This window comes from Fulmarus glacialis, unplaced genomic scaffold (genome assembly GCF_000690835.1).
Source record: "Fulmarus glacialis isolate BGI_N327 unplaced genomic scaffold, ASM69083v1 scaffold31154, whole genome shotgun sequence".
In the NCBI taxonomy this organism is placed as follows: Eukaryota; Metazoa; Chordata; class Aves; order Procellariiformes; family Procellariidae; genus Fulmarus; species Fulmarus glacialis.
This window is the reverse complement of record NW_009206613.1, coordinates 15,201-29,497: the sequence shown is the minus strand read 5'-3', so window position 1 is coordinate 29,497 and position 14,297 is coordinate 15,201. Positions and strand designations below refer to the sequence as shown.

The window sequence follows — 14,297 nt, the reverse complement described above, 5'->3', positions numbered from 1 at the left end:
GGGGGGTCCAGACCTGACCCCGACCGCTGCGTGCCCCCATGCCGGGCCAGGCGAGCCAAGCCGGGTCGGGGAGAGGCGGCCAGGAGCAGCCCCCAGTGCAAGTTGAAGAGTCACAGCCTTTCCCCCAGTCCCTGCAGGCTGGACAGACAGCACCCGTGTGTCTGCAGCTGGGGCCGAGGGGACCTCTCCCCCCCGCGCCAGCCCGGATCAACAGACACCCGCGGACCCTGCAGCAGCCGGCAGAAGAGCCGGGAGCGGGGAGGAGAGCAGCAGAGCCGTGAACGCCAAGGTGTGCCGACGGTAGTGAGCCACAGACAGCAAAAATAAATAAGGAGGCAGGTGACAAAGTGCGCTTACGCCCTGTCCCGAAAACGGCCACTCCCCTGCCTCTTTCTGCCACCGGCGAGCGAGCGAGGAGCCAGCTAGCTCTCTGCACGCAACCCCTTTCCAAGCAGAAGCGGCAGGGCAAGGATTGCACCAGCTGAATGAGGACATTTGCATTAAGTTAATTAAAAAAACCAAAACAAAACAACACCTCTACAAGTCCGGGACACGTTTCCCTCTTTCCCAGATCTGCCCCAGTGAGCGAGTGTGTCGGGGACACTTTGGCAAAGCAGATACTTGGGCTGGACAGGGCAGCAAGGGAAAATCTCTGCTCCGTCGCTTCCTTCTCCGTCCTGTTATCCCGCAGTTCAGAGAAACCCTCTCCTTACAGCTCCTGTCCGCACCCCGCACGCCAGAGGGTCTGACGCCGCTGTCAGGACAGTTCCCAGCTTCACGGGTAGCGGGGCCGATACAGGTCCTTCCTCCAGCTGTCCGTTGCCTGTGTTTCTTCTCCAGGTTCCCTTTCACCCCTCAAAACCAGAAGGGTTTCAAAATAACGGAGTCAGACAACAAAGCCTTGCTGCTGGTTTTCTTTTTCCCTGCTGGCTAATTCACCCACCGATCTGACGCGATGCTTCCTTGTGCCTTCATCAAGAGCAAAGACGTTTCGAGTCCCTCTTTATCCTCTCAGAGCACCAAATCCACACCCATCGACGAGCGCACAGCCGGTGGCTCTCGGCCGCCCTTACTTCACTTCCAGGATGGAGGGATTCGTCTCCATGATGGCCACGATGATCCTGTCGATGTAATCCTGCAGGCGGAAATTGATCTCCTCTTGCTTCTGAATTGCTTCCATGAGCTGCAAGGGAGGGAGAAAGGGAGTGAGCGGTCACCGCCTGCCGCTGCCCAGGGACAGGAGCGGGGCTTCTCGTGGCTCTGTGCGCCCACGGAGGTTTCCCCCCTTCTTCATTCTGGCTTGGGCTGTTCCTGGCCACCTACGAGTGTTTCGTGGCGTGACTGCCAGGGACCAGATGGTTCGCCAATGACTCCTGCAGGCTCTGAAACATCCAGCTGAACTCCCTGCTCCTGCCCTGTGGGATGCCCTTACCCATGATGGGTCTCTCCTGACAGACGCTCCTGCATCCCCAGATCTCCAAACCTTGCCATGGGCGCTCGGCCACAGAAGCCAGAGCCCCAGGCGGGGAGCGCAGGCACGGCAGGCTGAGCCTGGCGCCCAGATGCCCAACTGCTGGAGGAATATGCATTGGTATCCCTGGGGCTCCCCCGCTTTTCTCCCTCCTCGAGCAGGCTCTGGCCCAAGATGAGGAGATGCCCTCAGCTGCTGGCCCTGCTCACTCCTGTCCTTCCTCAACTTCTCAGCCAGATGGGACCTTGGAGAAAGCAGGGAGCATCGCAACTCCCTTTGGCCCTCCAAACATGTGTGTTTTCCCATTACACTTCTCAGGGTCTGAAAGATATAATTCTGACACTTACGCGGGCTCGCACACCAATATCTGGGGTACAGCCATGGAGCAGGGAGAGCACGTGCCAGAGAAGCCAAGATCATTAAGATCTGTTTTAAGACTGCTACAGACAGACAGACACACCCTGTGCTCGCTGGTCTGTCCGAGGAAGAGAAAGGCAGTCACGGGGCAGGCAAAGTGGAACCACCAGTATCAGCAAGTTGGAAGGGAGCAGCTTCCCCTATTCCCAGGAAGGAGGGCTGGCGGGCAGGGTAAGTCCTGCAAGCTCTTCAAATAGTTGTGTGGGTATTTCTTTGCTCACGACAGCTTTCAAGGGCATTTTGGGAGTGAGCTGTACCACAGACAGGGCCGCAGCAGCTCCTCCCAGGCCCTCGGTTGGCTGAGAGGAGAGGAGATGCACCACCCAACCCAGGAAAATGCAGTTTGAGGTAAGCAGTACCCCATGGCACGTACCTCGTCTCTGGAGACCGAGCTGATCTCCGCTGCCAGGGATTCAGAGAAGGAGGCTGAGAAGAGGTTCTTGGCTCCCTGGATGCTCAAGTTAATGATCTGTCCGTTCAGTTCATCGTTCTGCTCCTTCAGGTTCCTGTTATCCTGTTCACAACAGACAAACATCAGAGGGTGCTGAAGCACATGGTGCCCCCAGAGCAGAACCGGCCAGGGAAGGCAGGGGCTTTCCTAACCAGCAGCTCATACAGCGCTGGGAACAGCACTCCGTCTCCTGACTCCGATTTGACAGAGCCTGGAGAACCTCTGGAAACACACAATGTGCTGGGGAGATCCAGAAGACGCAGCAGAGGGGCTCTCGAGCGTACATGCTGTCCTTCAGAGGAAGGAGCCAACCTCTCCTGTCCCAGGACAGGAGAGCAAAGAAAGCAGTGGGCTGCCAGATCCACGGTCAGCTCCTCAGGGCCCCCGCTGACCACTGCTCGGTGTCAGGGAATCGGCATCCCCTTTTGCAGACCGAGCAGCCAAGACACTTCCCTCCCTGCCCAGCCCTCCATACCTGCTTGAGCTGCTTGATCTCTTGCTCCAGCTCCGTCTCCCGCGTCCTGCTGTTGTACTCCTGGAGCCCCATGCTGCTGCTCCTGCCCCTGCGCTGCTCAGCTTCCAGTTTGAAGAGTTGCAAGTGCTCGAGCTGCTTCCTGAGGTCCTCAATGAGCTGCAGCACAAGGGAAGGAGACAACTGAGTGCCGCACCCCCTGGGAGTCTGACAGCTCGCACTGGTCGTGGCTGGTGTGACAGACGGGCTGTCCCCGAGCTGGGAGCAACCCCATCAGTTGCAGGATTAACAGACCCTTTCTGGGGGTGCACATGGCTTCCCCTTCCTCCCCCACGCCTCTAACGAACAGGAGAGGGGGAGCTACTTAAACACATGAGAGTGGCCCTGGAAGGACTTTGTTGGAGCACCAAAGATGCTGGCTCCGGGTCTGCAGCAGCAGGCAGACCCCCCCGGCGATGCGGGCACCTGCTTGGGTCCCTCCTGCCACAGCGCTGTGAATCCCCGTCTCACCCAAGTGCTCTTAGCATCTCCAAAACGACAATAATTTCCACTTTGAGGCCCAAAGCCCCTTTCCTACCCCAACAGCAAGCCCTGCTTGAGCCTCCAGCTGGAATTACCAACCACACAGACCCCTGGAAGGGGCTGGGGGGGGCTGCGTTTCTGCCCCCAAGCACACAGGAGCTGGCAGCTCTCACCCAAGCAGCCTCGCAGCCCTCTCCTCCCGCCTGCTAACGCCTGCTGGCTCCACGTGCCATCGTCGCTGCGCTTCTGCCACCGCTCCTTCGATGCAGGGGAGAAACGGGCCCCATGGGAAGGGGCCAGCGTGGCACAGCCCCACTGGCTTTGCAGATGCAGACACGCTCGGCTGAATTTTAACGCAGGCAAAAGTGACAGATGTGATATACTTAAGCTGCTGTACTGCCTTTCTTGCCCAGGCAGGATGAAATGCTCCAGTTATACCTATTTTTGGAGAGGCTGCCAAGGCCAGCTTCCCCACGTAGCCCTAATTTGGGGGACTAGCAGGACAGGGCTGTGGCAGGCAGCCCCTGCTCTACTTACCTCCTGCGTCGACTCCTTCTCCTTCTGAAACTGGTGCCTCTCCTGACTCAGCTTGTCCCCCATCTTCCTCTTTTTCTCCTGCTCCTCTGTGAGCTGCACAGTGAGGTCTTCGATCTCATCCAGCAGCTTCTGCTTCTCCTGTAACGACACGAAAAGCAATAGTCACAGGGTCTGTCTTCATTCGGCGCTGCCAGGGCTCTTCCCACTCGCTCAAGGACACGGCACACGCTGAGCACTGCAGGGAAGGCTCTTCTCGCTGACGCATTCGGATGCTCTGCCTGCTGGGATTTCATTTGCTGTCTGAGGGCTTCAGAGCCCGAGTGCTTTGGCAGCAGCAAGAAGAGCCACACACCAAAACAGCACTGCTAAGAGAGAGGTAATAAGAGATGACTCAAGAATAAATGCACACAGGCAAATACCCGCACTTGTGCGGCTTTCTGGGCAGCGCGATGCCGGTGCGGGACACGGCTTGGGTGGGACTGGGGCCAGCACGGGGGCTATAGGCCAAAAAGAGACGTTAAATCATAAGGCTCCTTAGGTCTGAATTTCAGAAAAGCCATGAATCCAAGACCTTAAGCCGCTCTAGGGATGCTCATTCTCGGTTTCAGATATGAAAGAACTGAATTGAGGACTGACCCAAGCCAGGATGTAAAACATACAGCCCAGCTCTCCCGCTCTGTCCCCTTCCTATAGTCAAAGCCTTGGCTGAAGGTTTGAGGTAAAGCTTGTCACTTGGCGATGACAACAGCCCTGCGCAGGCCACTTCCCTGAACAGCAGCACCCTTCTGCCTATGACCAATTCACCCCCTCCCCAGGCTCACACCTTCCCGCCTGGCTCTCCCCGTAAGGAAGGTTTTGGCTTTCAGAAAGCCAAAAATGCCACAAGACCCCAGCCCACGCTGGTGCTGGATGGCCCATGCCATGAAGAAGTGAGGAGCAGCTCCGAGGGGGAGCTCCAGCTGCTGGCTCTGGGGTGTCCTACGGAGCAGAGCACCAGAAGAACCACACCAGCAAGAAACACAACGCTGACGACAAAATCCTGATTTTGGACACTGGACAAGACAGCAGTTCATCAGCAGGGCTTCTCCCTCGGCAGGGAGGGGCAGCAATTGCACCTCTCACTCCTCATTAATCCCATTAACTGTGGAGAAAAGCAGCACTGCTCCGCAGAGAGATTAAGGATTAAAACCAATTTTGCGTGGCTGAAACACACCTAGGCAGGAAATTTATCTTCAGACCCACAGGGGTTTTTCTACCCCCAGCCTCAATGCACTGTGCTTACAAGGTCTCGGCAGATGAAGACCACTTCATCGTGGCCACGTCAGGTGGAGATGGAGCTGCAGCCCTCTTCTGCAAGCTCAAAGACTGCGAGCGGATGAAATGCTTGAGGGCCTTCAGCTGGGCAGAGGGGTTTGATTTCACTTAAATTTTAATCTTACATCTGCCACAAGCTTGAACAGAAACAAAGCGCAGCCTTTGTACCAGATGTTACATCTGTAACCCACATTCTCTCCAAAAATGAAGATCTTGTCCATCCCATGGAGACTGCGGCGCCTCGGCAAGCCTCCCCACCCCGGCCCCGTCAGCAGCCGCACACTCTTGAATCCCGAGCAGGGCGAGAGGATCTGGGAGATAACACGGCGCTTTGAAGACTCAACTCGCAAATCCTAGCGAGGGCGTATCTGCCCGGGCAGGTCGCGAAGGTGAAGCATGCCTGCTCCTCTTCCTCCCTTGCAGCGGACTGTCCCGCTGCGGGCTGCAGCCGCAGGGATGGGGACAAGCTTCCACAAGAGGGCACGAGTCCCCTCCTAACCAGCCAGGACAGGGCTGCCACCGCTGCCCGCTGCGGCTTCACGCAGGCTGCACTGTCACAGAGATTTATTAAGGGGTTTGTTAATCCCAGCTTCCAAGCCAAACACTGGGAACCTGCACGGGTAGCGGTATGGGATAGCTCTGGTTCAAGGTGAGGTCTGCAGGGACTGGAAGGCAGAAACAGCTGATTTGCTCGTTATATTAAACGGATCTCACGTAGGCCCTTCGTGTAAATGAGAATTTCAGCTCCAGCCTTCTGAGGCTGCAGGTGGGAACCCAGAAACACAGCTCCGGCTTGCGCACCCCAAGCACCCACGGTCCTCACCTCCTCCAGTCTTTCAATGTTAGCTTTTAAACAAGGGACGCAGGATCTCAGCTCGCTGTTCTCATCATCCAGTTGCTGCAGCCTGCAACAGTAGAGAGATGCGTAAGAAACTCACCCAAGCACCCCAAGTGTAGGAGACTTGGTTGAAACATCACTACGAATATTAAACCAGGACCTGCTGAAGGCAAGCCAGCAGGGATTTATCTTTTCAAAGCAAACCCTGAGACTTCCATTATTTCTACTCCCAGGGGAAAAAGCGGGGCATCCACATGACTTCTGGCAAGTCCGCTGTCCAGTGCCATGCCCTTCTCAATCAGGTCCAAGGCTATTCTTTAGGCCAAGGGCTTCATCAGTCCACGGGCAAGCCTCAGCACTAGGCACCAGAAAGCAGACACATCGCCTGGGCAGAGTCAGAGCAGGGTTCAGAGAGGGCTTCAGCTTTGCATTCTCCAGGTAGTAACATCCATTTGTCATGGTAACTGTCCTACTACAAGCCTGGTAAAAAACCCCACTGCCTTCATCTTTCATTTACTGGAAGGGTTGAACAATAGCAAAACACGTTCTGGAAAAGCAGCAAGAACCCTGTCAAATAAATGAAACCTCTCCCGCATCACTTTTTCCTTTGGAAGCCACCAGGCGGCATGAAGCACCCTGTCCGGGACACTGCCTGTCGGACAACTCTTCCTTCCCAGATATTTGCCTGTTTCCACAAAGGTGGAAAACATCAGAGAATCAAACATGCTTCCATGAGTCATTCATGGGAACAAGCACTAACAAACCCCCTCTTCATTCACACGCTGTGGGGCAGGCGCACGGATAGAGAATGTGAGCTAAATTTAAACTGCATCAGGGAAATTCAAATAAAAAGTCTGAGACCAGGTTCACGGAGGGGCTTGATTTTGGAACGAAGGTAGGAGAAGTAGCCAAAACTCAGGGTTTATAGTGACTTCAGTTACACCTTTAACCAAGTTAAACTCACTGTCTACCGCACTCCCCAAAGGTTGCAGTTGCAAAGCAGCAGCCTGTACGCGTATTCCAGCGTGTACATGTGGGTCCAGGAGACCTGCCAGCACCCAGCCCTGCCCCAGCCCCACCTGGCCTGCAGGTTTTCAATCTCAATGCTCTTCTCCCTCTCCATTTTGCTCAGCAGCTCTCTCTGCTTCTTGATCTCCTCCAGGAGTGTTTGGTCAGCTCTCAGCTCCTGCTCCTTCAGCTGTTCCTCGAGAGCATTTGCTCTGCAGAGAGGAGAGAAAAAGGATTAACCATTCCTGATGCCTCACCCTGGCACGCTGCCATCCCAAGGGAGGGATCAGACTCTCTTCCGAGCCTTTCTCCCACTGCACGGGAGAGCTGGAAGAAGCAGACTTTAAAACAGAGCGAGGGAAAGTACACCTATTGCCATCTCAAGCAGCAGGTATATGAGGGCTTCACTTTGTCCCAGCAGATGCAGTGGGAAAGCAACAAGGTCCATGAAACCCCCAAGGACACCACTGCTGACCAACGTGACAGTCAAATAAAATAAACCAGGTGGTACATGCTGGTATTGTCTCTGTCTAGTTTAAGTCTCCAGGCTGCATCAAAACCCTTTTTAAGGGGGAGGCCAACAAGAGGATGAGGTGAGGGTGAAAGCACAGTAATCGTTTTATAACCCGCAGCCTGTGGGTCAGTCACGGCACCACCTAGAACAAGCTACTTAATTGGAATCTCATAGAATCATTTAAGTTGGAAAGACCTTTAAGATTATCGAATCCAATCATAAATCCCAGGGTTGTGGTTTCACCCGTAGTGGCCATGGCAGAGAAATCCTCCTGCAGCCGTTTCTAGCATTTTGGACTCCTTTACTCTGCCCTGAAGTAGTCTCCTTGCCCAGAGAAAAGACAACAGCCCCAATCCTCCTCCTTTCCACTCTCTCATGTCCCCAACAAAAAACACAGGATCTGCAGGTCAACCTTCTCTGTGTGCCAGCACAACAGCAATTTCCACGTGGTCCTGAGACGGTGACAGTGCAGGCAGTGGCCGCGTTTGCTCAGACAGGGCAGAGGAGTTTGCCAGCACGCCTACCCGTCCTCTGGAGCCCGCGCTGCAGGGAATCGCCCCAGCAGTGGTCCGAGGGCTGAGGTTCGCTACCGTGCTGGAGTTTATGCAATCGCTTTGCATAGGCAGGTGGGGAAGGCTTTGGCCAAGCGAACCTATTCTTTAACCAGCAACGAGTACACTCGGGGCTTTACTTGATTAAAAGCCGACTGACACTTCTGGGCCAAACCACTAAAGTGAAAACATTTCCCTCGCTGCAAAGTTTATCAGGGCTTAAGAGAAACCTTTGTTTGAATCACGCGATTCCCTGACACGATTGTTACTTAACAGTCTTACAGCCCTATAGATAAACTCCTGCCGGGTTTATCTGCTGAGGGTAAATATGCTGCTGGAAGAGAGAAGCCTGCCAGATTAGTAAAGACAGCGATTACATCAAAGGGGATCCAAAGGGCTACACCCCAGCCAGGATCCAAAAGCAACAGGATCAAGGCTGGCTGAGGGGAGGGTAGAGATGAGTAGTAGGGACCCCGCTGTACCTTCCACCCAGACCTAATGGGCGAAATAAGGGCCGGAGAGTCCATACAGAGCGAGCATGAAGTATATATCCTTCCTGAACAGGAAGTTTTCCAAGAAGCATGACCCCCCTGCGGTCCTCTGAGCCAACTCCTGGAGCTCCAGAGCTCCACAGAGAGCTTTCAGGATGGACACGTGGGATGGGGAAGCACATAAAAAAAGACATAAAAAAAAAAGATCTAAAAAGCACTGTTACAGTTACATCTGAGCAGAAAAGAGATATTTGCCATTTGTCCCGGCTGAGCTGCAAGCCGTTTCCTGCGCTCCTGGGAATTTGCCAGAGACCCAGAAAAGCGTGTGCAGGATGCCGCCATCCCACCCGCGGCCCTCGTGCAGAGAAGGCAGCCTGAACCCCGGCTGGATTTAACCACGGCTGCCCTCTGCCAGGGCAGGATCGGATCGTCAAGGGCAGAGCTGTGAAGCTTTCCTGCTATTTTCTGTCCGTCTCCCTCCTCTCCTGCTGCCTCCTTTCCCCACACGCTCCGGCAGCTCCTGCCTGTGTGCAGGAGCCCGCTGGAAAGGCACGGGGTGCTGCAGTACACAGAGGGGGAAAAGAAAAAGCTGATGCAAAGCTGCATTTTGGCCACAGCACAAGCCAGGCTCCCTTACCTGTGCACGAGCTGCAAGTTTTCCTGCTTGAGGCGGCTGTGCTGCTCGCCGTTAGCGGCCGTGTCCTTCTCCAGCTCCGTCACCCGCTTCTCCAGAAAGACCACCTGTGCATGGAGAGGGAGGATCAGCCGCCCGCGCTTAAACCCGCTGGCAAAGTGGCACCAAGTGCCGGAGCAATCCCCACCTCCTCCAGCACACCCTGCAGGTGCCCAGCGCTCGCTTTGGGGCTGCCTCGGTTTGTGGTACCGATTCAGAGCCGGTCACCCCGACACAGCTCCCGGCATTACCGGCGTCCCGCTCTTCACTGCACAAAACAGCCTGAGCTGCAGGAGCCATCACTGGGGTTTGCTCCTGGGCGAGCTACTTAAAAAGGGATGGTTGCCACTGGAATCGGGTAGCCATGCCTCGATTTAAAGCATCCTTTTAAAACACCCTTTTACACCCTGGTTTCTCAGTTTTTGAAGTCTCCCATGTACCAATATGGGGCCAAAGGCTTCACTCTTCCCTTTCTTCATGCCCTTCATGACGATATCCTACACGGAGGTCTAGAGGGAAAGACCCCAGCTGGATCACCAGAGCTCCGCTGCGTCCACGTGCAGCCCGCAGGCTGGGGAGAACCCCCCGCTGCCCGAAACAGGACCGAAAGACCCTGGGTTCACAGCTCTATGTAAATAAAGTCACGCAGGAGGAAACAATGCCAACTGGTGGGAAAGGACCAGAGATGAGTATTTTCTCCCTGTACCTTATTTCAGCTGTATTTGCATTTTCATTCGCTTTCCCTAAATAGTGCAGAACTTTGAAGAGCAAAGGGGGCCGGGAGTGCCCCTCTTCTTCCCACCCAAGCAGGAGGGTGGGCAACCGCAGAAGGACAGAATTCGCGGTCCCAAAAATCCCATTTATACCCATACAAGAACAATCATGAAAGAGCGGCAATTAGGAGCATGTCTGCAAAACCCGAGCCATCGCTCCGGGGAGAAAGGCAAGCGACATGCAAGCGTATTAAAAAAAGACACATGCGGAGACACAAGGCCTTTCCCAGAAGTGCATACACAGTTTCCCAAGCCAGATGCCTTCAGGAATGTGAGTGTTTTATTCAACTTCCAGACTTGGAAAAATGTTGATTTTTTTAAAAATTTTTTAAAGGTCTTCTATGCATTACAATTACAGCAGAGTGCAGCCACACACATATGTATTTCTCCTTCACATTCTGCTCCATGCAGCTATTTGTGATTCCAGAATTAAAAAGCCATTTACCAGGAGTTTCAGGACTGCAGCCACACAAGCCACAACTCACCTATCTTTACCTTTCCTGCTTTCCCTTAGCTATTTTTTAGCTAGGGGGGATCAAACAAAAGCTTTCTTGTGCTCCTGCCCCGCTACCATCTTGCCCTACAATCCTTTTCTCGTAACACCCCAGTAAAACCCAACAGGACCAGCACAAAATTAGCTTTAAATCTTCGCGGCACGAGCAGCAGCAGCAAGAGCATGCCGAGGAAAGGAAGTCCTTGCTTCGCATCAGGCCACTTTGCTCATCTCAGAAAAGCAGAATTTAAGAACATCTTATTACGTGAAGCAGAAGTGAAAATACAGCCTGCAAACAGCTACCCCCTCCTCCCGGCGGGAAGCCACCCTCACTGCGAGCGGGGCAGCACCTCCACCCCAGGAGAAGGCACCAGTGCCACCTCCTGACTCAACACAGGCCCTCTGCAATTCGACTCAGAGCGCTCTCATCCTCCATCCCCTCGATTCGGAGGGCTTCGTGCGTCCCGCCTTGTGCAGCAAGAAGAGCTTCAGCCTGACTCCTGCCTGGGGATCTCATAGAATCATAGAATCGTTAAGGTTGGAAAAGACCTTTAAGATCATCGAGTCCAACCATCAACCCAACACCCCCATGCCCACTAAACCATGTCCCTAAGCACCTCCTCTACACGTCTTTTAAATACCTCCAGGGATGGTGACTCCACCACTTCCCTGGGCAGCCTGTTCCCAGGCCTGACCACTCTTTCAGTAAAGAAGTTTTTCCTAATGTCCAGTCTAAACCTCCCTCGGCGCAACTTGAGGCCATTTCCCCTCGTCCCATCGCTGGTTACTTGGGAGAAGAGACCGACCCCCACCTCGCTACAACCTCCTTTCAGGTAGTTGTAGAGCGCGATGAGGTCTCCCCTCAGCCTCCTCTTCTCCAGGCTAAACAGCCCCAGTTCCCTCAGCCGCTCCTCATCAGACTTGTGCTCCAGGCCCTTCACCAGCTTCGTTGCCCTTCTCTGGACACGCTCCAGCACCTCAATGTCCTTCTTGGAGTGAGGGGCCCAAAACTGAACACTGCAAGCCACTACACGCTCCGAGATAGCACAGACAGCACTGCCCTTACCTTGTCCGTGATGTCCTCTTCTGTACACTCCAGCGTATCCCGGTAAGACCCCTCCATCACCCCGACGGACAGCGCGCTCGTCTGATGCAACTGTCTATAACAGAGACAAACCACCCCAGCCCACAGCAAAATGAACATTAGAGCCAACATCGCGGGACACGGCAATTTCAGATGACAACTGCTCTAGCAGGATACACTCCCTTCTCTCCCCTCCTCAGCTGCCACCTCCTTTTCCAAGGGGATTTAATAGCACTGCTCCTGCTTGGAGCAAAGGACGGCGTGGGCCAGGTCCTTCTCACCACCAGACGCCCCAACGGGCAATGAAGCTCATCACCTCGGTGCGCCCAGATAACAGGGCTGAGTGGGTGGCTGCTTACCGGCCGAACGAACGCACCCCGCGAGGGAAGCGCAGACGTGGACACGTGCTGCTAGGACTTCACACCATGATCATTCGTTCTTGCTCTTTGGAATGGGAGGAGATAAGAGCCCACTCTTTTCACTTTCTTTCTTTACCGACATACCAAGGCCGTGTATTATCCAGCAAAGGACAGAGTACTCCGCTCTAGCCACTGATAAAGGTAAGAAGTGGGGGGCAGTGGGTGTAAGGGAAGGGAGGGGAGAAAAAAAAACCCTGAACCTGTTGTGAAACACCCCAGCCCACCTCCCCGCACCGGCCACGACAGCCGAGAGCGAGCTAATCATTAGCAAGGCCTTGCGACACCGCTGTCCACAGCTTTGCGGCGATCTAAAGGACACCCCGTGGAGGGGCTGATCTGCGTTTAATCCTCGTGATATCGCTGCAGATCAGCTCCATCGTCTCGTGGCACAAGAAACCGCTATTGCCCCAGGGAGGGGTGGTTGTATTCCAGCTCTGTGAACCCCGGGCAGATGCTGCCTGGAGAAAACCACTCTGCTCTCCCACAACACAAAGGATGAGCAGCCTGATCTACCTTTGAAGCCAGCACTGCTTTAAGCAGGAGGTGAACGAGAAAACCACAGAGGTCTTTTTGAACCTCAATTTTCCGAGGAATTTGTAATGTGGGCTCTCAAATTCACCCTGCTACGCAATATGCTCATGCAAATATTCGTGAAGCGTAACTGGCATTTACCGAAGAGACCACAGCTGAGCACCAGCCTTATTTTGCATCCTCACCCCGAGTATATATTTAGATCCTGAAGTCTCGGGCACATTTGTCATTTAAATCGTGCCAAGCACAACGGGGCCTAAGCAGCTGAGATTTCTTGGCACAAGCAGAACCTGGATAACAAAAGTCAGGAAAGAGCCCTTACTAAAATAAAATCAGTTTCCTAAAAGCCAATGTTTCGGTATTATTCAGTCATGACAGTATCTGCAACAAAGGGCTTTCTTTGGGCTGATCTTAAGGATCTGGCTCTACTCTGCAGCAAAACCCTGTTACCTCTGTCGTTATCACAAACTAGACTTGACTGCTCTTGAATTAACCAATATTTACCTAATTTACCTGGGACAAGTCCCAGCCTCAGAAAAGCATCTTACAAACGCAAAGGGCCAGGAGAGCTCAATCCCCCATAGACAGGGCATCTCCATTCCCAAAAGTGTAACTCAAATTCTCCCCAAATTTGCTCTGCCAGACACGGGACAAAAACTAGACCTAAACCAGGAAACCTGGGGACAGGCTGCTCCCTTCAACCTTCTTTCCTGCCAGTGTTTTTGCCAAAGATCTAGAAAGCAAGATAAACGGAACTAGGAAATGTAATATCAAGGACCTGCTTCCTCGCCAGGAGGGGAAATCGTGCCAGGGGAGAGTTGCTGACCGCGGGACAAATGGAGGAGGGAAAGGTGTGAGAGCACAGCGGGGAGGGAGACGTACAGAAGCTGCTCGGGTGAGCGCAGGGAGCAGATCGAGTGCCAGGGCACGGGGGTACGAGCATCACCCAAATCGAGCTGCCTATTCCTCTGCACCATCCCTGCCCTGCTCGGAAACGACTGCGAGGACGTTTGCGAGGGCAATCTCCCTCCCAAGAGAGAGGCAGGACAGCTAAGGTAAACCTTAGTATATTCTTAAACGCACGATGACACAGGAACAGGAGGGATGGTGAAGCTGGGACAGGAAAGGTGAACATCGAGAGGGGATGGACCCTCTGCCCCAGCGATTCAGCGCAAACTCTGCAGCTTCTCCTGTGCAGGCAGGGATAAAAATGCCCACAAAGAAAGGGTGACGGGCATCACGTGAGGTGGTCCCGCAGGACAGAAGCGGCACGGCGTTAAACCCAGGATGGGGTTACCTGCAGTCTCCCCCCGGGAGCTCCCCAGAGCCCCTGCCCGAGCTGGAGGGCTGCTCCCGCAAAGCCAAGTGCCAAGGATTACACTGAGCAAAGTAAAACAGAGCCAAGAGAGTCATCTAAGATGACTAGTTTTTTTGGGGTGCTAAAGAAATCCCTCCGAGCGGGTGTACTGACTGGTCTGGTCTTCTAGAGACCCACCATGGTGACACTGGGGAGAAGACAGCCCAGTCAAGCAGTCCAGAGGGACATGCCCTTCTAGAGACTCCTTCCCCACTCCACATGCCCTCTGCCAGGGCACTGGCAGGGTGGCGGGGGGAAGCACCCCAACTTTTGTCCTGGAAAAACGTCAGGTTGACACCAACCCCCAGCTGCATGCACGAGTGAGAAATCCCCCATTTCAGAAAAATGGCTGTTACAAACTATACCAGAATTAAACCCACT

At 54.1% G+C, this 14,297-nt stretch overlaps 1 protein-coding gene across 1 annotated transcript in view; it reads right to left on the bottom strand.

Moving 5' to 3' along the window:
* Window positions 1-943: 943 nt before the first annotated feature.
* RAB11FIP3 (RAB11 family interacting protein 3 (class II)) overlaps window positions 944-14,297 on the bottom strand; it is a gene marked incomplete at its 5' end in the record, with an annotated part of 24,631 nt that continues 11,277 nt past the window's right edge. The window contains 8 exons of the mRNA XM_009575819.1: window positions 944-1,183; window positions 2,262-2,402; window positions 2,815-2,970; window positions 3,871-4,008; window positions 6,008-6,089; window positions 7,102-7,242; window positions 9,224-9,327; window positions 11,592-11,685. Of these exons, the coding sequence (XP_009574114.1) occupies window positions 1,070-1,183; window positions 2,262-2,402; window positions 2,815-2,970; window positions 3,871-4,008; window positions 6,008-6,089; window positions 7,102-7,242; window positions 9,224-9,327; window positions 11,592-11,685 (970 nt within the window). The remainder of the gene's footprint in view (window positions 1,184-2,261; window positions 2,403-2,814; window positions 2,971-3,870; window positions 4,009-6,007; window positions 6,090-7,101; window positions 7,243-9,223; window positions 9,328-11,591; window positions 11,686-14,297) is intronic.